The sequence below is a fragment of the Heterodontus francisci genome, unplaced genomic scaffold (genome assembly GCF_036365525.1).
Source record: "Heterodontus francisci isolate sHetFra1 unplaced genomic scaffold, sHetFra1.hap1 HAP1_SCAFFOLD_56, whole genome shotgun sequence".
NCBI lineage: Eukaryota > Metazoa > Chordata > Chondrichthyes > Heterodontiformes > Heterodontidae > Heterodontus > Heterodontus francisci.
The window spans coordinates 7,133,588-7,155,458 of record NW_027141174.1 but is presented as its reverse complement, the minus strand read 5'-3'; the positions used below and the strand labels follow the sequence as shown (position 1 = coordinate 7,155,458).

The following is a 21,871-nucleotide window of genomic DNA, read 5'->3' as shown; positions in this document are numbered from 1 at the left end:
CACTCCCCCGTTACCATTGGGAAGAGGCGCCCGTTACACTTCCCCGTAACTGTGGCACAAGCTGCGCCCCAACACCCCGTTACCCTGGGAAACTGGCTCCGCCGCCTAATCCCCCAGTAGTATGCGCCATTTCCACTCGAGTCAGCTTGGAAATAGGCCCCGATTCATTCCCCAGTCGCCCTAATAACAAATGGCCCAATACCCTCATCACCTCGGAAACAGGCTCCCGCCTCACTCCCCTATCAACCGAGGGACAGGCTACGCTCGCCTCTTTGCCACTATGGCGACTGCAGCCGCTCCCACTCGGTCACAATGGCGAGAGTCTCTGTCGCCACCTTGTCAACATAGCAACAGACCCTGGCCCTGTTCCGCTACCATATTGATAGGCCCATCCCCCTCTGTCACCATAACCACAGGCACCATCCCCGAGTCTGTCACCATGACGATTGGCCCTGTCCCCACTCAGTCACCTTAGCGAAAGGCCATCCCTCGCCCGGTAATCTCAGCGTCAGGCTGCGCCCTCCAGCTGCTGGAAATTCGAGTAAAGGGGTAGCACAGCACATTCTTCAACTGCTCTCGGAACTGTGTCTGGGTCACGGCATAGATCGCAGTGTTTGTGCAGCAACTCAGGAGCTGCAGCATGAAGGCCAATTCCCTCTGAAATAGAGGTAGAATTACGGACAAATACCCCAAGCAATCCATCCGCTGCCATATCGAATACACCAGCAGCACTGTCCATAACAGGATGAAATTTCCCGAGATAACTAACAGCAAAATGATGGATTTCCTGCGGCTCTCTATTTCTGGGTCTCTGCGGCTGTCCCCACTTCTGTGAACCCGGAGTCTCCTGCGTGATCTGCTGCTCACTAAAATGTGTCTGACGGTGAAAGCATTGAGAAGCAGAATCACCACAAATGGGACCCCCGGGGTCAAAATGTAATGGAGGAACTCGATTGTTCCCCAGGCCACAGAGAATGCAATATCCGGTGTGACTGCACAGAACCAAGGGATGTTCTGCAGCCAATACCCACCTGTTAACATAAAATACCAGAAGATGTTCTTTAGACAGCTCAGCACAGTCACTGTTCCTAGGACCACTGCCGCTGTTTTCTCTCTGCAATATTTACTTTTCAGCTTCTGGCAACAAATGGCCACAAATCGATCAAAGGTGAAAGTGACGGTGAACCAGACAGAACAGTCTGTGGCTGCATAAAGCAGGACGGCGTGGACATTACACATGGGGATGTCATACAGAAACTGAAACTGTTCCTTGTAAACAATGGGAATGTGCCTCAAAATCAGGTCGAGGATAATGACCAGTAGATCTGCCGCTGCCATGGCCACCAGGTAGCGAGTGACACATTTGGAGAGACCGCACTTTCCCCGAGACAGGATCCCAATCGTCAGCAAGTTAACTGTGAGGAAGGGAAATAAAGAGGGAAATTATATATCAGGCTGGGAGCAACGTTACCAGTTTGATTGATTACTTATTTTGATTTACAATTGTGTTCCTGTATCCACTGATGTACTGAAACGATCGTACATGAAACAACAAATGGAATGGACTGTAACACAGTGGAAGGCATGAGAGATTCATTGACAAAAGGATGATACTGAAATTGTGAAACTCAATGTTGTTCAGAATCCTTTCCATTCCTCCTTTCCCTCTCTGGTTTACAAACAGTTCCATCTCTAATCTCTCCCAGTTCTGATGAAGGATTACCAACCTGAAACACTAACTCTGTTGCTCTGTCCACAGATGCTACCAGATCAGCTGAATATTTCCAGAATATTTTGTTTGTACTTCAGATTTGCAGCATCTGCAGCACTGAGGCTGAGAGATTCCCTCACCAGTGACAGGCATCACGGAATTCAATTATTTCAAAGCAATAGTTGGAAATGAATCCACTGAAAAGTCAATGAAACAAATAATCTCAATCGTCACTAAGTTAACAGTAATCAGGGGAAATTATCAGGAAACGATACAAAGTTTGGGAGTAAAACCATAATTTGTTACCACATTCAGTATGTAACTAATTATTGTGCCAATGACAGGGATTTCATCTGGAGTCAAGGAGCTGAATTTAGTGGAGCCAGAGGGGTTCCTGATGAGTGAAATCACATCTTGGCAATTTAGAGACAATAGCAGGCGTAATTCAATGGCGCTCGGGCGATTAACTGCCTGGCGCCGTTGTCTGCACCCCTTTAAGAATGGGGATCTCGCTTGGCGAAGCTGCTGAACAATCAGACGGCTAGCAGCACAGTAGCATTGGCAATACCACCGGGAACAGTGAAACTGCCAGTACTACACCAGGCCTGGGTGCAGGACCATGGCTGCAGCCTTAGACCCCAGATAATTATGGCGAGGACGCCGGGCCCAGTCAAGGAGTAGGGCCACTGCCAGTAATGCACCAGGCCTGGGGCGAGGAGCATCGCTAGACCCCGGTCCCAAGGTATGTGTGACGGGGTTGCTTCATCCAATCAGCGAATGGCGGGGTGGGGGGAGCGGGGGGCTGGGTGGGGTCATTGCCAGGAACACACCATAACTGGGATCAAGACCATCGCTGAATCCCTGAACCTCAGGTAATTGTGGCGAGGATGCTGGTGCCAGTCAGTGTGTGGGGGCGCTGCCAGTAAGGCACGGAGCTGGGACTGGGGTCATGGCTAGAGTCTTGGATGCCAGATAAGTGTGGGGTATGTGCAGCCAATCAGGGAGTGTGGGATAATGCTAGCACCACACCAGGTTTGGGAAAGGCCTGTTGCAGGTGCCATTGACCCCAGGTAATTAGAGCAGGGTTCCCAAGGCCTGCAGGTAGCAGAGGGTAGCGAAAGTGGACTGGAAACAGGTCGTTGAAGGTAAATCAGTGTCAGAGCAGTGGGGACATTCAAAGGGGAGATTCGTGGGGTTCCAAGTAAACATGTTGCCAGAAAGAAAAAACGGTGGATGGCCATATCTGGAGCTCCATGGATGTCAAGGAACTTACCAGGTAAGATAAGACAGAAAGGAAAAGCTTATGTCCTTCACCGAGAGCTCAATACTTCAGAAAGCTGGGAGGAGTACATAGAGTGGAGGGGGAAAATCAAAAAGGAAATTAGAAAAGCAAAGTGATAACATGAAAGAATATTGACAAGAAAAATCAAGGTGAACACAAAGATGTTCCTCTAAACATTAAGAATAAGAGGAAAACTAAGGCAGGAGTAGGGCGCATTAAAGTCCAAAAAGGGAGCCTATCTGTCGGGGCTGAATGTTGTGAATAGATGCAAACTGTCTGTAACTTTTCTTTGATGAACTTGAGCATTAACGTCAACCAGCATTTTCTTTAGCATGTTTTACGTTGTACTTTTATGTTCCACTTGCTAAAATGGGGGAGGGAGATCATGTGGTACAGATTGTCCAAGAGCCTGCAGAATTTGGAACTGAAGCAATTCAGAGAACATCCATTTCGGAAGTCACACCTGCCTAGAAGATGCCACAACCTGTCTGACCCTTCACAGCTCTCTCTCTGAGACCATTTCATAAAGAACAAAAAAATAAAAAAAAGACTCCACTCTTCGAAAAATCCAGCAAAAAAAATCTACAAAAAGCCAAGCTGCAAAAAAAGAAGGAAAAAAAAACAGCAGGGAAGCCTGCTTTCTGTTAGTTCCCTCTCCGTCAAAAAGGAGGTGACTTTTCAGTTACATCTGTCTTCACAGAAGAGGGGGATGATTCAGACATTGTAGTTCAGGAAAAGGGTGTGAAGTATGACTGTGATAAAGATAGGAAGAAAGGAAGTATTAATGGGATTGATACTCTTGAAAATGTATAAATCACCAAGGCTGGATGTAATGTACCCTAGGTTGTAAAAGAAAGCCAGGGCGGAAATAGCAGCGAGTGTGTCCATCATTTTCCAGTACTCACTGGATACAGGTATGGTGCCAGAGGATTGGAGAACAGCAAACATTGCATGTTTGTTTAAAAAGGAAGCGAAAGATAGACCAAATAATTATCGGCCAGTCAGGCTAACGTCAGTAGGGGGCAAATTATTGGAATCTATTCTGAGAGACCGGATAAACTGTAACTTAGAGAGCACGAATTGATCAAGGACAGCCAGTATGGATTCAGTAAGGGAATATTTTGTCTGAGCAACTTGATTACATTTATTGAAGAAGTAAAAAGGAAGAAAGATGAGGGTAGTGTGTTGTTGTTGTCTGCATAGATTTTAGCAAGGGTTTTGACAAGCACCCAAATGGCAGACTAATTAACAAAATAAAACCACATGCGGTCCAGGGAAATGCAGAAAGGTGGTTACAAGATTCGCTCAGTGGCAGGGAACAAAGTTTAAGTGTAGGCAGGTGTTTTTTTGAGACTGGCAGGCTCTTTCCAGCAGCGGTCCGCAATGCTCAGAATTGGATCCTCTGCTTTTTGTGGTAGAAATTAACGATTTGGATATAAGTGTAGGGGGCATGATCAAGAAGTTTGCAGATGCATCAAAAGATGGTCATGTGGTTGATAGCGAAGAGCATAGGTGAAGACTGCAGGAATGTATCAATGGACTGGTCAGGTGGGTGGAAAAGTGTCAAATGGAATTCAACTCGGAGAAGTGTGAGGTGATGCATTTGGGGAAGTCAAGCAAGGCCAAGGAATACAAATTTAATGGGAGAATACTAAGAGCTGTAGAAGAAGTGATGGACTTCGGAGTGAATGTCTGCAGATCCCACATGACCATACACAGATAAAAAATTAAGAGCCGAAGTCGGCCATTGAACCCACCGAGCCTGCTCCTCCATTTAGTAGGATCATGCTGATCTGCATCTGACTCGAATTCCACACTCGCATCTACCCCGATAATCTTTGATTCCATTGCCTAACAAGAATGTATCTACACCTACCTTAAAAATATTCAATGGCTCCGAATCCATCAATTTATGAGGCAGAGAATTCAAAAGTCGCACAGCCCTCTTAGAGAAATAAAAGATCCTCGTCTCCGTCCTGAAAGGGCGACCCCGAATTGACAAACTGTGCCCCCCAGTTTTGTACTCACCCACAAGATGAAACATCGCCGCCACATCCTCCTTGTCATGACCTTGCAGGAACTTATAAACTTTTATCAAATGTCCCCCACTTTTCTAACCCCAGTGAAAACAAACCCAATCTATCCAACCTTTCCTCAGAAGACAAACCACTTATTATAGGTATCAATCTAGTAATCCTCCTCTGAATCGCCTCCAATACAGCACATCCTTCCTTAAATAAGGGGACCAAAGCCGCACACAGTATTCGAGATGTGGTCTCACCAATGCCCTGTATAACTGAAGCATAATATCCTTTCTTTTATTTTCAATTCCTCTCGTAATAAATGATACCATCCCATTAGCCTTCTTTATTACTTGCTGTATCTGCATAATAATCTTTTGTGACTCCTGCAGTACAACGCCTAGATCCCTCTGCACCTCAGCACTATTCAGTGGTTCCGAAGAAGGGTCACTGACCCGAAACGTTAACTCTGCTTCTCTTTCCACAGATGCTGCCAGACCTGCTGAGTGAATCCAGCATTTCTTGTTTTTTTTTCAGATTTCCAGCATCCGCAGTATTTTGCTTTTATTTTACTATTCAGTGGTTCCCCGTTTAAGAAATACTCTGCTTTTTGATTCTTCCTGTCAAAATGATCAAATTCACATTTACCCACATTACACTCTATCTGCCAGATTTTTTCCCACTCACTCCCCCTATTTATATGGTTCTGCGACCTCCTTATGTCCTCTTCAGCTCATACTTTTCTACCTATCTTTGTGCCATCTTCAAATTTAGCTAACAGGCCTTCTTTCCCCTCATCTATGTCATTGATATAAATTGTAAAAAATTGAGGCCCCTGCACAGACCCCTGTCAGACTCTAGCCATCGCATGCTGCCAATCAGGAAAGGTGGGACAGTGGCACAGTGGTTAGCACTACAGACTCACAACTCCAGCAACCCGCGTTCGGTTCTGGGTACTTTCTGAGCGGAGTTTGCAAGCTCTCCCTGTTCCCGCGTGGATTTCTGATAGGTGCTCTGGTTTTCTCCCACAGCCAAAGACTTGTAGGTTGATAGATGAATTGTCCATTGTTAATTGCACCTAGTGTAGGTAGGTAGGTCGGAGGAAAGGTGGGGATCTGGCAGCGAATGTAGGATTAGTAGAAATGGGTGGTTGATGGTCAGCACAGACTCGGTGGGCCGAAGGGACTGTTTCAGTGCTGTGATTCTCTGACCCACCTATGCATACTCTCTGTCTTCTGCCAGCCAGCCAATCTTCTATAATGTTAACATGTTACCCCCTTCACCATGAGCTCCTACTTTGCGCAATAACACTTTATGTGACACTTTTTCAAGTGCCTTCTGGAAATTCTGGTACAATACGTCAACGGGTTGCCCTTTATCCACAGCGCATGTTACTCCTTCAAGGAAATCCAATAAATTGGTTAAACATGATTTTCCTTTCACAAATCCATGCTGACTTTTCCAATTACCTTGTAATTTCTAAGTGCACAGATGTAGCCTCCTTAATAATCGATTCTAACACATATCCAAGACAGACGTCAAGCCAACTGGTCCATAGCTATCTGTTTTCTCTCTCCCCCACTTCTTGAATAGAGAGGTTATATTTGCTACTTTTGAGTCAGATGGAACCTTTCCAGAAACAACGAATTTTGAAAAACAAAATAACTCCAACGTATCTACGACCCCACTGGCTACCTCTTTTAAGACCTAGGATGAAGCCCATCAGGATCCGGGGACTAGTGAGCCAGCAGGTCCGTTAGTTTGGTCAGCTCCGCTTCTCTGGTGATTGTAATTTCACTAAGTTCCTCACTTCCTTCCGTCTCCAGGCTTACAGCGATTACTGGAATGTTTTTCGTACCCTCTATAGTGAAGACAGAAGCAAAATGTTTGTTCATTTCATCCGCATTATCTAATATTAACTCCACATTCTCACTCTCTGGAGAACCAACACTCACTTTACTTATTCTGTTCCTTTTTAAATACCTGCAGATACTCTTGCTATCCGTTTTTACATTTCTAGCTAGTTCCCTCTCAAACTGTACCTTCTTTCTCCTGATTAACCTTTTAGTCATTCTCTGCCGTTCTCGTTATTCTGACCAATCAGCTGACCTGACAGACATCTTTGCACAATTGTATACCTTTCCTTAAGTTTGATGCTTTCCTGAACTTCTTTAGTTAAACATGGAAGGTGGGTCCTCGCCTTACATTTTTCCTTTATAGTAGGAATATACTTATTCTGCATTTTCTGAAATATCCCCTTAAATGTCTGCCACTGCTTCTCTATTGATCTATCTCCTAGTCTAGTAACCCAGTTCACATCAGCTAGCTCAACTATCATATCACATAATTTCTCTTAGTTAACTGTAAAATACCAGCATTCGACCCACTTCTATCTCTTTAAAACTGGATGTAAAATTCAATCATATCATGGTGGCTGTTACCTAGAGGTGTCTTTACTCTGAACTCATTAATGAATTGTGTCGCTTTACACAATACCAAGTCGAATAAACTTGCTCTTTGGTTGGTTCCAAAACGTGCTGCTTTAGGAACTATCTCTAAAGCATTCTATTAACTCTTCATCTAGGCTACCATTGCCAATCTGATTTTTTCCAGTTTATGTGTAGATTAAAATCACCCAGGATTGTTCTTGTCCCTTTGTCACAAGCACCCTCTATTTCTTCGTCAATACTTCGTCCGACACTGTAGGTACTGTTAGGAGGGCTGTAGACCACTCGCACAATTGAGTTCTTTCCCCTACTATTCCTCATCTCTACCCAAATCGATTCTGCATTCTTATATCCTCAACCAATGTCATCTCTAACTATTGCAGCGATGCCATCTTAGGTTATCAGTGCTACCCCTCCACATTGACCTAGCTTCCTATTCTCCTTGAATGTTATATGCCCCTCAATATCGAGGACCCATTCCTCGTCATCCTGCAGCCATTTCTCTGAATTACCCATCAGATAATATGTATTTACTTCATTGCTCACTATCAGTTTGTCTACGATGTTGTGATTGCTATGTGCATTCAGATACAGAGCCTTTATTTTGGTCTTTTTTGTTATCTGTGTAGCATCTAGTCTTGACTGTTGGTATGTTCTTAGGTTTCTTTCGTTCTGTCCGTTTTTACCATTCTCCGACCTTCATTTCCCATGTTACTGTTCTGCTCTCTTGTCTTGGCTCTACCCCTTGATTTGCTACATCTACTAAGGCATGATCCCTCAAACCCCTTTTTTAGTTGAAAACCCTCTCTATTTAGCCAGTTATACAGTTTGCTACAAGACTGGTTCCAGCACGATTTCCGTGCAGACCGTCCCAGTAGTACAGGACCCACTTCCCCCAGTACTGGTGCCAGTGCCCCAGGAACCAAAACCCACCTCACCCGCACCAGTCTTTGAGCCACGTATTCATTTCAGGAATCTTATGTGCCCTCTGCCAAATGGACTTTGCTCAGTTAATACTCCAGAGGTTATTACCCTTCAGTTTCTACTCTTCAATTTGGCGCTAACTCCTCAGGCAGTCTACGCAGAACCTCTTTTCTAGTTTTACCTATGCCGTTAGTACCTACTTGGACTGCGACAACTGGTTCCTCCGGCTCCCATAGAAAGAACCATGGAACCATAGAACCATAGAAGCATTACGGCCCAGAAGGTGGCCAGTCAGACCTTCGTGTCTATGTTGGCCTGGAAGAAAAAAAAATAGAAACTAGCCACCCAATCTAATCCTAACTTCCAGCACTTGGTCCAGAGCCATGTAGGTTACAGAACTTCAGTTACATGACCAGGTACATTTTAAAATAATTGAGGGTTTCTACCTTCAGCACAGTTCCTCGCAGAAAATTCAAGACATCCACCACGTTCTGGGTGAAAAAGGTTTTCCTCATGTCCCTTCTAATCATTCTATAAAACTCCTTTCATCTGCCCCCTGGTAATTGATATCTCTGCTAGGGGAAACAGGTACTTCCTGTCTACTCTATTTAGGTTCCTCATAATTTTGTGCACCTCAACTACGTCACCTCTCAGCCTCCTCTGCCCTAAGGAAAATAACCCTAACCTGTCCAATCGTTCTTCATAGCTACAACTTTCGAGCCCTGGCAACATATTTTTAAATCTCCTCTGTTCTGTCTCCAGTGCAATTATGTCCTTTCTATAATGTGGTGACCATAACTGTCCGCAATTCTCCATCTGTGGTCTAACCAGCGTTTTATACAGTTCCAACATTACATCCCAGCTTTTGAATTCTATACCTCGGCCAATAAAGGAAAGTATTACGTATGCCTTCTTCACTATTTTAACTATCTGTCCTGTCACCTTCAGGGACCTTTTGTCAGACATTCCAAGGTCTCTCACTTCTTCTACCGCTCTCACTATCCTCCCATTTATTGTGCATTCCCGTGCTTTATTTGCCTTCCCCAAATGCATTGCCTCACACTTATCTGAATTAAATTCCATTTACCACTCTTCTTCCCACTCAACCAAACCTTTGACACCAGTATGGAGTCTACAGCTGTCACCTTCACTTTCAACTACCTGACCAATTTGTGTGTGATCAGCAAATTTCCCAATCACGCCTCTCACATTTAATTCCAAATCGCTAATATATACCACAAACAGCAAGGGTCCCAACACTGAGCCCTGTGGAACGCCAGTGGAAACAGGTTTCCATTCACAAATCCATCCGTCGACCACTACCCTTTGTTTCCTGTCCCTGAGCTAATTCTGGATCCAACCTGCCACATTGCCCTGTATCCCATGGGCCTTCGTCTTACTGACCAGTTTGCCATGTGGGAACTTCACAAATGCCTTACTAACGTCCATGTAGACTACATCCACTGTACTACTCTCTTCACGCCTTCTTGTGACTGCCTCAAAAAACTCAATTAAGGTCGTAAGACATGACCTTCCCTTTACAAATCCATGCCGACTATCCCTGATTAATCCGTGCCTTTCTAACTGGCAGTTTATCCTGTCCCTCAGAATACATTCTAACAATTAACCCACCACCAAGGTCAGACTGAACGGATTATAATTATTTGGCCTATCCATCACACCCTTTTTAAATATTGGTACAATTTTCTCAGACTTCCAATCAATATGTACCTCTCCTATATCGAGTGAGGATTTGAAGATGATCATCAGCGCGCACATCATTTCCTCCCTGGTGCCCTTTAACAATCGTGGATGCAATCCATCCGGTACTGGCGTTTTATCCACTTTCAAGGATGTCAGACCCTCTAGTACTTTAAATACATGAATAGGAAGGGAATAGAGGGATATGGGCCCCGGAAGTGTAGAAGGTGTTAGTTTAGGCAGGCATCAAGATCGGCGCAGGTTTGGAGGGGCGAATGGCCTGTTCCTGTGCGGTACTGTTCTTTGCTGTTTGTACTTCCTCTGTAATATTTCACACCCCTCCACCCCTACAACGTCTGCATCATCCCTCTTCTTTGCCAAAAAAGAGACAAAAACTCATTAAGATCCTGCCCACATCTTCTGCATCTGCACATAAGCTCACTTGTACATCTCTGATAGGCCCGACCATTTCCTAAGTTATCCTCTTGCTCGTAATATACTGATGAAACATCTTTGGGATTTCCTTGATATTACCTGCGAATAATTTTTATGCCCTCACTTTGCTTTTCCAATTTCCTTTGTGACTTCACCCCTGCACTTTCCATACTCCTCAAAGATTTTAAAAGAATCAAGTTGTTTGTGATCATCATATGCCTTCTTTTTCAACTTTAACTTACCCTGTAAGCTTCTAGATAACCAGGGAGTTCAAAATTTGCCAGTGCCACGCTTTAGGGACTTGCCTACACTGTGCCTGTTGAATTTCGTTTTTAAATGCCTCCCACTGGTTTGCAACTAAATGCTCCTTCAAATAACTGTATCCAGTCTACTTTCGCCAGGTCACCTTTCAGTTTCTTAAAATTTGCCTTCCCCCAATTTAGAATTTTTACTTCTGTTTTATCTTTGTCATTTCCCATGATGATGCTAAAACTAACTGTATTGTTCTCAATATCTCTTAAATGGCCACCCACTGTTACTTCCTCCCCTTGCCCAGCATCATTACTGAATATTAAATCTAGAATTGCATTCCCTCTCGTTGGGTTAGTTCCGTGCTTTCTAAAAAAAAGTCCTCTTGAACATAATTCAAGAATTTTGTTTCCTCTGTGCCCTTCGTACTGTTTGTATCCCAGTTAATATTGGAGTTGTTAAAATCCACAACTATTAATTCCCAAATAGATTTTGCACTTCGTAATGTGCCGACATATTTCTTCTTCTACCTCCTTCTCACTGTTTATGGGTCTACATTGGACACTTGAAGTAGTGTGGCTGCCCCTTTTTATTTTTGAGCTCCACCCATATGGCCTCATTTGATGATTCATTTAGCATATCATACCTCCTCACAGCTGTTATTGATTCCGTAACTAATAATGCTACACCCCTCCTTTCTAATCTACCTCTCTATCCTGCCTGAAATCTCTATATCCGGGGATGTTGAGCTCCCATTCCTGCTCTCCTTTAGCCAAGTTTCCGTTGTAGCAACGATATCAATTTGCCACTTGTCCATATGTGTCCTCAGCTCACCGGTTATATTTACTTTATTCCTTGCATTTAAATAAATAGCCATTGACACTGCCAAATTCCTGTGCTGCGCACTTTTTAACCTTTGCTTCTTCGGTCTTTCAGAGTCACTTGCAAATATCCTGTCTCCTGTTCCCTGCCCTGAAATTGTACTGTCTACGAATGTGCTCAGCTTCCCAGCCCCATGCCAAGCTAGTTTAAACCATCACCAACAGCACAAGCAAACCTTCTGGCAAGGATATTTGTCCCAGTCCTGTTCAGGTACAGAACGCCCGGCTTGTACAAGCCCCATCTTCCCCAGAACCGGTCCTGCTGTCCCAGAAATCTGAAGCCATTCCTCCTGCGCCTTCTATCCAACCACGCATTCTTCTGCTGTATTTTCCCTTTTCTACACTCACTATCACATGACCTTGGGAGTAATCCAGCGATTACTACCTTTGTCATCCTGCTTGCGAATCTCGTTCTGAACTCCCTGAACTCAGCCTGCAGGGTCTCATCCCTCTTTCTTCCTCTATCATTGGTACCAATGTGGAGCACGACCACTGGCTGTGCATCCTCGCCCTCCAGAATTCCCTGTAGCCCCCCGGTGATATCCATGACCCTTGCACCAGGGACACAGCATGCCATCCTGGAATTACATCTGCGACCACATAAACACCTATCTGTTCTCCTAACCATAGAATTCCCAATCACTCTTGATCTCTTGCCCTTTCTCCCTACTCACTACACAGCTAGGCCACACATTGTGCTCTGGTCATGACTATCGCTGCACTCTCCAAACTGCTTCAGAATGAAGGTATCGTAGCTGCCCCAAGGGTAGTGGGCATTCACCAACATGATGTAGTAGGCATGGTTACACACCAACTGCACATTAATGGAGTGAGAGTTGTTTTCAGCTCCTGCAACTCTCCCCGTTGACACGGGGAACCCGCAGAGCCACCTGAACCATCTGGGATCCCGCTATCCTGACAAAGCCACGGAACCTCTCATCCCGCTTCTCCCTGCTGAGGGAGAAGATTATGACATAGATGGCCACCTTCACCTCTCGGAATTATCAGGGCGACACACAGGTGAGCTTAACGTCAGTGGTAAATACGGTTTTAGGAACAATCATTACGGGGAAAAAGATCAACATACACTTGGAGAGGTTTGAGTTAATTAAGAATTGTCAAAACGGATTTTTCAAAAGGCAAATCATGCTTTACTAATGTCATTGAATTTTCTGATGATGTAACAGTGAAGCTTTATGAAAGGAATGCGCTGGATGCTGTTTATATTGATTTCGAAACAAAAGTGTTTGACATGGCACCAAATGTGAGCCTCAGATTGGGAAGGCCAATGTCCTAGTGTATCAAAATGGATTAAGGGCAGAAAAAGAGAAATGTGTTAAATAGTTATTTTTAAAACTGGAGAATGGTGGACAATGGCGTTCCCCAAGATCAGTACTGAGACCACTGCTTTTTCTTTGTTGATATATATAAATATCTTGGATAGTGGAATTCAGAGCAGAATCTCAAAATGTGCCTTTTTTCCTATACTTGAAGGAATGACAAACAGAGAGAATGATACAAACCGCCTGCAAAAGGACATAGATAAGCTCGGAGAATTGGCAGAGAAATGGTTCATGGAATTTAAAACAGAGGAGTGTGAGGTGATGCATTTTGGCAGAAAGGATAGGGTGAGGCTAGAGACTTAATGGCACTGTTCTAAAGAGTGTGCAGGGACAGAAAGGCCTGTGGGTACATGAACATACATCTTTGAAGGTGGCAAGACATACTGAACATAAAACATGGAACATAGAACAGTACAGAACAGACCCTTCAGCCCACAATGTTGTGCCGAACCTTTAACCTACTCGAAGATCAAACTAACTACCTACCCTTCATTCTGCTATCATCCATGTACCTATCCAAGAGTCGCTTAAATGTCCCTAATGTATCGGCTTCAACGACCACCGCTGGCAGCGCATTCCACGCTCCCACCACTCTCTGTGTAAAGAACCTACCTCTGAAATCTCCCCGAAACCTTCCTCCAATCACCTTAAAATTATGCCCCCTGGTGATAGCACTTTCCACCCTGGGAAAACGTCTCTGGCTGTCCACTCTATCTATGCCTCTCATCATCTTGTACCCCCCTATCAAGTCACCTCTCATCCTTCTTCGCTCCAATGAGAAAAGCACTAGCTTCTTCAATCTTTCTTCGTAGGACATGCCCTCCAGTCCAGGCAGCATCCTGGAAAATCTCCTCTGCACCCTCTCTAAAGCTTCCACATCCTTCCTATAATGAGGCGACCAGAACTGAACACAATATTCCAAGTGTGGTTGAACCACGGCCTTATTGACCTGCAGCATAACCTCGCAGCTCTTAAACGCAATCTCGCTGTTAATGAAAGCCAACACACCATACGCCTTCTTAACAACCCTATCAACTTGAGTGGCAACTTTGAGCCATCTATGGGCATGGACCCCAAGATTCCTTCTGTTCCTCCACACTCCCAAGAATCCTGTCTTTAAGCCTGTATTCCACATTCAAATTTGACCTTCCAAAATGAATCAGTTCACACTTTTCCAGGTTGAACTCCATCTGCTACCGCTCAGCCTAGCTCTGCATCCTGTCAATGTCACGTTGCAACCTACAATAGCCTTCCACACTATCCACAACTCCAGCAACCTTCGTGTTATCTTCTAAGTTGCTAACCCAGCCTTCCCCTTCCTCATCAAAGTCATTTATAAAAATCACAAAGAGCAGAGGTCCCAGAACAGATCCTTGTGGAACACCACTGGTCACCGAGCTCCATGCTGAATACTTTCCATCTACGACCACTTTCTGACTTCTATGGGCCAGCCAATTTTGTATCCAGACAGCTAGCTTTGTCTGAATCCCATGCCTCCTTACGTTCTGAATGAACCTACCATGGGGAACCTGATCAAACGCCTTGCTAAAATCCATATACACCACATCCACTGCTCTTCCTTCATCAATGTGTTTTGTCACATCTTCAAAGAATTCGATACGGCTTGTGAGGCATGACCTGCCCCTTAGAAAGTCATGCTGACTGTCCCTAATCAAACCATGCTTTTCCAAATAATCATAAATCCTGTCTCTCAGAATCCTCTCCAATAATTTGCCCACTACCGACGTAAGACTGACTGGTCTATAATTCCCAGGGTTATCTCTATTCCCTTTCTTGAATAAGGGAGCAACATTTGCCACCCTCCAATTATCCGGTACTACTCCAGTGGACAGTGAAGATGCAAAGAACATCGCCAAAGGCGCAGCAATCTCTTCCCTCGCTTCCCGTAATTTCCTTGTGTATATCCCGTCTGGCCCTGGGGACTTATCTGTCCTCATATCATTCATAATTTCCAGCACAGCCTCCCTCTTAACCACAACCTGTTCGACCATATCAGCCTGTTCCACGCTGTCCTCACTAACGACAAGGTCCCTCTCACTAGTGAATACTGAAGCAAAGTATTCATTTAGGACCTCCCTTATCTCCTCCGACTCCAGGCACAACTTCCCTCCACTATCCCTGATCGGCCCTACCCTCACTCTGGCCATCCTCTTGTTCCTCACATAAGTGTAGAACGCCTTGGGATTTTCCTCAATCCTACCCGCCAAGACTTTTTCATGTCCCCTTCTAGTTCTCCGAAGTCCATTCTTCAGTTCCTTCCTGGCTACCTGGTAACCCACGAGAGCCCTGTCTGATCCTTCCTTCCTCAACCTTAAGTAAGCTTCCTTCTTCCTCTTGACAAGCTGTTCCACATCTCTTGTCATCCAAGGTTCCTTCACCCTACCATCCCTTCCCTGCCTCATCGGGACAAACCTATCCAGCAGTCGCAGCAAGTGCTCACTAAACAACCTCCACATTTCTGTCGTGCATTTCCCTGAGAACATCTGTTCCCAATTTATGCTCCCCAGTTCCTGCCTAATAACATTGTACTTCCCCCTCCCCCAATTAAATATTTTTCCATCCCGTCTGCTCCTGTCCCTCTCCATGACTATAATAAAGGTCAGGGAGTTGTGATCACTATCACCGAAATGCTCTCCCACCGAGAGATCTGCCACCTAGCCTGGTTCGTTGCCAAGCACCAAGTCCTACATAGTCCCCCCTCTAGTCGGCCTATCTACATACTGAGTCAGGAAACCTTCCTGGACATACCTGACAAAACTGCTCCATCCAAACTATTTGCACTAAGCAGGTTCCAATCAATATTAGGGAAGTTGAAGTCACCCATGACAACAACCCTGTTACTTCTGTACCTTTCCAAAATCTGCCTCCCAATCTGTTCCTCCCTGTCTTTGTTGCTATTGGGGGGTCTATAAAAAACTACCAACAAAGTGACTGTTCCTTTCCTGTTCCTGACTTCCACCCATAATGACTCAGTAGACAAACCCTCTTCGACGACCTCCCTTTCTGCAACTGTGATACTATCCCTGATTAGCAATGCCACTCCACCACCTTTTTTACCTCACTTCCTATTCCTTTTGAAACATCTAAACCCCGGAACATCCAACATCCATTCCTGACCCTGTGATATCCACGTCTCCGTAATGGCCACAACATCATAGCTCCAAGTACTGATCCATGCTCCAAGTTCATCACCCTTATTCCTGGCACTTCTTGCGTTCAAATAGACACACTTCAACCCATCATACTGGCTGCAACTTTGCCCTGTCAACTGTCTCACCTTCCTCACAGACTCTCTGCACTCGGTATCCGCCTGTTCAACAGCTAGCCCATCCATTGATCTGCAGCTCCGGTTCCCATCCCCCTGCCAAACGAGTTTCAACCCTCCCAAAGAGCTCTTGCAAACCTCCCGCCCAGGATATTGGTGCCCCTCCAGTTCAGATGCAACCCGTCCTTCTTGTACAGGTCCCACCTTACCCAGAAGGTATCCTAATGATCTACGTATCTGAATCCCTCCCTCCTGTTCCTGTTCTGTCGCCACGTGTTCAGCTGCACTCGCTCCCTGTTTCTCGCCTCACTGGCACGCGGCATCGGTAGCAATCCTGAGAATACTGCTCTGCTCGTCCTGCCTTTCAGCTTCCAACCTAACTCCCTACATTCGCTTTTCAGGTCCTCATCCCTTTTCCTCGCTGTGTCATTGGTACCGATATGTACCACGACCTCTGGATGCTCCCCCTCCCCCTTAAGAATCCTGTAGACTCTATCCGAGACATCTCTGACCCTGGCACCCGCGAGGCAACATACCATCAGGAAGTCGCGTTTGCTCACACAGAATGTCCTGTCTGTTCCTCTAACCACTGAATCTCCTATCACTATCGCTCTCCTATTCTCCCCCATTCCCTTCTGAGCCACTGGGCCAGTCTCAGCGCCAGAGGCCTGGCCACTGTGGATTTCCCCTGGTAGGTCGTCCCCCGCAACTGTATCCAAAACTGTATACTTATTATTGATTGGGGCGGCCACAGGGGATCACTGCACTGTGCGCCTTTTCCCTTTCCCTCCCCTGACGGTCATCCAGCTACCTTTATCCTGTAACTTAGGTGTCACTACTTCCCTATAACTGCTCTCTATCACCCGCTCAGCATCCTTAATGATCCTAAGTTCATCCAACTACAGCTTCAGTTCCCTAACACGGTCTGTGAGGAGCTGGAGTTGGGTGCACTTCTCACAGGTGACGTCAGCAGGGACACCAGTGGTGACCCTTACCTCCCACATCATGCAAGAGGAGCATGCAACTGCCTAGCTTCCATCCCCTCTGCACTAAATTGACAACAGAGATTTAAAAAAAGGAAAACCTTACCTTACCAAACCCTCTACGCAACAGTCCTTTTATTTGTTTTAGGAGGAGGATGGGTAGGAGACACTGCAGATGTAGTGTTTTGGGTTTCGCCACTGCCCGAATATATAAGTTTACTTACCCAGCAGTCCCCGTGTCCGCCGAGACAAAAGGTAAGTTATTTTAAACTGAAACTCACCTTCGCAGTGAGAGAATTATTATTCAGCATCCGGGATCTTCGGCTTCTCAAATGCAGGCATAATGTGCAGAAGCAGGGATGTTATGCTGAATCTTTATGCAACTCTGGCGAGACCCCAAGTGGAGTATTGCATCCATTTATGGTCACCTCACTTTCGGAAGGATGTAAGAATCCTTGAGAGGGTGCAGAGGAGATTTATCTGAATAGTTCCAGGGATGCAGAGTGTGGTGGTGGGGGCGGGGTGGGGGGGTGGGGGTGGTTGGGAAAGCTTAGTTAAAAGGCTAGGTTGGAAAAGCCAGCGTTCTTCTCCCGGAGCAACGGAGATTGAGAGGAGATTTATTAGAAGTGTGCAAGATTATGGCAGAATCATAGAGAATCACGAGTTGATGCAGCACAGAAGGAGGCCATGCAGCCCATTGTATATTCACTGGCTTTCTGAATGAGCAATTTACTTAGTACCATTTCCCTGTCTTTTCACCATAACACTGTACATTTTTCCTTTCCAGGTAACTGTGCAATTACCTTTCGAAACCTCAAGAGGACCTACCTCCAGCGCGCTCTCTGGCAGTGCATTCCAGATCTCATTCGCTCGCTGAGTGAAAACGTTTTTCTCATGTTACCATTGCTGCTTTTATCAAATACATTAAATCTGTGTTCACTAGTTCTTAATCCGTTCACGAGTGGGAACAGCTTCTTCCGATCTCCACTGTCCAGACCCCTCACGAGATTGATAGGTTTAGCAACGTTCGACAAGGAAGAGCTGTTCGCATTAACTGATTGAAGTTTTTTGTAAGTGATGGAGGGGGAATATGAAGAAGAACTGTTTTACACAGCGGATAGTAATGACCTGGATCTTGGTGTCAATGAGGCTGGTGGAAGCAGAGACAAATCAATTATGTTAAAAGGAATCTGGACGGGGCCTTGAAGGAAGTGAACTTGCAAGGCTATGGAGATTTAGTGGGGGAGTAGTACTGACTGAGGCTCGACAGAAAGCCAACATAGACTCTATGGGCCGAGTGGCCTCCATTTATGTCGTAAATGACTCTATGATGATATCGCTGTCTAAGAATCTATGTTGGATATGCCACTTGATCTTGCCTGCAAAGATCCGGATGCATAGAAAATCAATGTAACTGTGACCTTTACGGCCTCTGGCACCTCCGTCCTCAGCTCTGTGACCACCTCCTTGTTGAATTGGAGTCACGTCACGCACTGCTCCTGGGTTAGGTGTAGATAGAAAAAGTTCTCTTGGAAAACTCGGGGTGGGGAGGACAGAGCCCGCACCCCCCCCCCCCTTTCTAATTGCAGACATTCCTCTCTTCAGCCTATGCTTCTTGTGTTGGTGAGTTTACAGACCCAGAGACAGTCCAAATACAGTCTCTATATCTCGTCCAGATTTGGGTCAACAAATCCTCTGGCCTCCCTCAATGTCTGCAGCAGCTCACAGCACAACCTACAGAAAACCATCCACAGCATTTCCACTAACTTTATAATAGCAGACGTAAGTCAAAGGCCCATCACCTGTACATTGAATGACCGGTCCTCTTAAACATCACTGGAGAGAGTTCCGCGTGCTGCTGAATGTATGGTCAGCTGAGTGTGACTAACACAGGCGGTCAGTGGACATGCACAGCTTCCGTAGTGTCCACACCAGCGGCGCTGTAGAGCCAAATATCACAGCCAGGAAAGAGGGAAATGGGGAAAAAAACGCTTTTAAAAGGGCCACGGTGGAAATGGCCGAAGGCTCATCTCGCACTATTTCATTGATCCAAGCTTCCAGTAGTGCTGTCGAGCTGAAAATCACAGTCAGGGTCGGAAAGAGAGGAAAATAAATTCACATTCAAAAGGATCTGGAAAAAGACTTGAAGGCAAAAGATTTGCAGGAATATGGAAAATGGAGCGGGAAATGGGACTAATTGGAAGGCTTTCAAACACCAGATTGGCAATTTTAAAATTAAGGTGCTTCCAGAGCGGGAGCCGATTTGAGCACAGGGGTAATGGGTGATCAGGAATTGATGTGAGTTAGGATGCAGGCAGCAGAGGTCTGTATGGTCTGTGGTATGTTGAGGATTAAAACTGCGAGAGTGACCAGGATAGAAGGAAATAGTCAAGTGTGGATTTAACAAAGGCACATGTAAGGGTTGATGCAGCAGATGGGCTGAGGCAGAGCCGGAGATAGGCAATATTACATGGAAGGAAATACGCAGGATTGGCGATGGAGAAAATATGGATTTGGAACTCAACTCAGGGTTAAATAGAACGCAAACAGACTGGCTCAGCCTCGGACATTGGTCAGGGAGGGGTAAGTCGATCAAGGATAGGGGCAGAGTTTCTCACAGAGACTGATACGACTGGCTTCAGTCTTCGCAGTTGTAAATTACGGCAACATTATTGCAGTGAAACAGGGTTTACAGATCCCGTAGCTGGAAATAAAGAGTTACCAGGAGCAGCAACAATGAGAGAGTAAATCACAAGAACTGTATGACAGTCAGGCATGGTTTAGAGAGCTGATAGCTGGAGATAGAGATTCACCAGGAATAACAACAGCAACAAGGAAGGCAGAGTAAATGATAAGAACAGTAATGCAGTTAAACATGGTTTATAGAATTAAAAAACAGACAGAGACATTTACCAGCGACACCAATAATAGCCAGCATGGGATAGTAAATGTATTGAACAAACAGAAGTATGTAATAGATCCAAGCAGCTAATGATAACGAATCATAATATGTCGAAAGAATGTAAATATTGGAAAATAAACTCCTGTCCATTGTTCTAACATTCCAATCTATTGTTATCAGTTTCTGAACGTTATTCTCCCTCTCTCTGGAGCCAATGATCCCTGTTAGTGCCAGGAGTGCTGCTCCCACTGGCACGACGTAATGAGACACTGAACTGAGTCCCTTATTAATAGAAGAGGGAAACCCTCCAGTGAATAATTAGGCTTGATGCAGACTGGCATTAATTAGAGTCACTGAACAAACAGATTCAGTTAACTCCTTTCAATCGAAAACTTTTTGTCCAACAATAAAGTAGAACATTTACCCGATCTGGATGCTATGAGGGTTGCTGAGGCAAGGAATGGCGGACTTAGTGGAGGCAGTGTCCAGAATCATTCAATCATCCACGGATATGGGAGTGGAGAGAGGGGACTGGTGGGTTTAAATGTTCGACACAGTTTTTAAAAAAATAGAGAGCTGGAGTAAACCCCGTAATTACTGGCCACTCAGTCAAACGCTGCCAGTGGTGCAATTTCTACAGTTCAGAACCCAGGACGAAACTACTAGTGGCTTGAAAAACATGAAAAAATAAAGGGCACGGAGCAAAGATATGTTAATGACAATTCATGCCTGGCAAACTTCGAGAACAACAACTTATAGTTGTACACTGCCTTTAATGTAATAAGACATTTCATGTTGCTTCACAGGAGCATTATCCGAACATACGAATTAACAAGTGAAGTAGGCGTTTTGGCCCCTCGAGCTTGCTCTGCCATTCAAACAGATGATGGCTGATCTGTTTGTGTTTAGAATTCCAGACTCCCATCTACCCCGATAACCCTTGATTCACTTGCCTAACAAGAATCTTTCTGCATCGGCCTTAAAAATATTCAATGACCCCGCCTCCACCACCTTCTGAGGCAAAGAGTTCCGAAAGTCGCAGAAGAACCCAATATGAGATATTCGGTCAGATGAGCAATAGCTTGGTCAAGGAGGAAGGTTCGAAATAGTGTCTTTTTGGAGGAAAGAGTGGCAGAGAGGCAGTGCCAGTGGCGTAGTATTAATGTCACTGAACTAGTAATCCACAGGCCCAGGCTAATTCCTTGTGTTCAAGTCTCACCATAGCAGATGGTAGGAATTTAAATATAATTAATCAATTCAAATAAGAATACAACTTGGAATTGAAAGCTAGTCTCACTGATGGTGCCATGAAACTTTTGTAAACAATTTTTGACTAAAGTCCGTCAGGCAAGGAAATATGCTGTTCTTGCCTGGTCTGGCCTACATGTGACCCACAGTAATGTGGTTGACTCTTAACTGCCCTCTGAAATGCTCAAGCAAGCCACTCAGTTGTCAAAGGCCATTATGGATAGGCAACAAATTCTGGCCTTGCCAGCGACGCCCACATCCCATGAAACAATGAAAAAAATGCATAAGGGTGGGTATTCCAGAGCTTTGAGCCGAGGCAGCTGAAGGCCTGGCTGCCAATGGTGCAATGACGAAAATTAATGATGCAAAACAAGCCAGGATTAGAGGAATGCTGATATCGCAGACTGATGTCCAGCAGAAGATGATCTCAGACCGAGGTGAAGTCGCGCTCTTCTACT

At 45.2% G+C, this 21,871-nt stretch overlaps 1 protein-coding gene across 1 annotated transcript; it reads right to left on the bottom strand.

The window, feature by feature from the left end:
* Positions 1-471: 471 nt before the first annotated feature.
* On the bottom strand, positions 472-20,315 carry LOC137362391 (probable G-protein coupled receptor 139). Its single transcript, XM_068026801.1, has 2 exons — positions 20,177-20,315; positions 472-1,415 (listed from the first exon to the last, which is right to left on the bottom strand). Exons 1-2 carry the CDS (start codon positions 20,313-20,315, stop codon positions 472-474), a joined length of 1,083 nt encoding a protein of 360 aa, XP_067882902.1.
* Between the last annotated feature and the right edge of the window lie 1,556 nt (positions 20,316-21,871).

What these genes read in the sequence shown, in the direction of transcription:
- LOC137362391 (XM_068026801.1), bottom strand. Translation starts at nt 20,315, where the DNA reads ATGGACAGGAGTTTATTTTCCAATATTTACATTCTTTCGACATATTAT. An exon ending in GGCTATTATTGGTGTCGCTG is followed by an intron (nt 1,416 to 20,176) that starts GTAAATGTCTCT and finishes CCTTCCTCACAG; the next exon opens with TTAACTTGCTGACGATTGGG.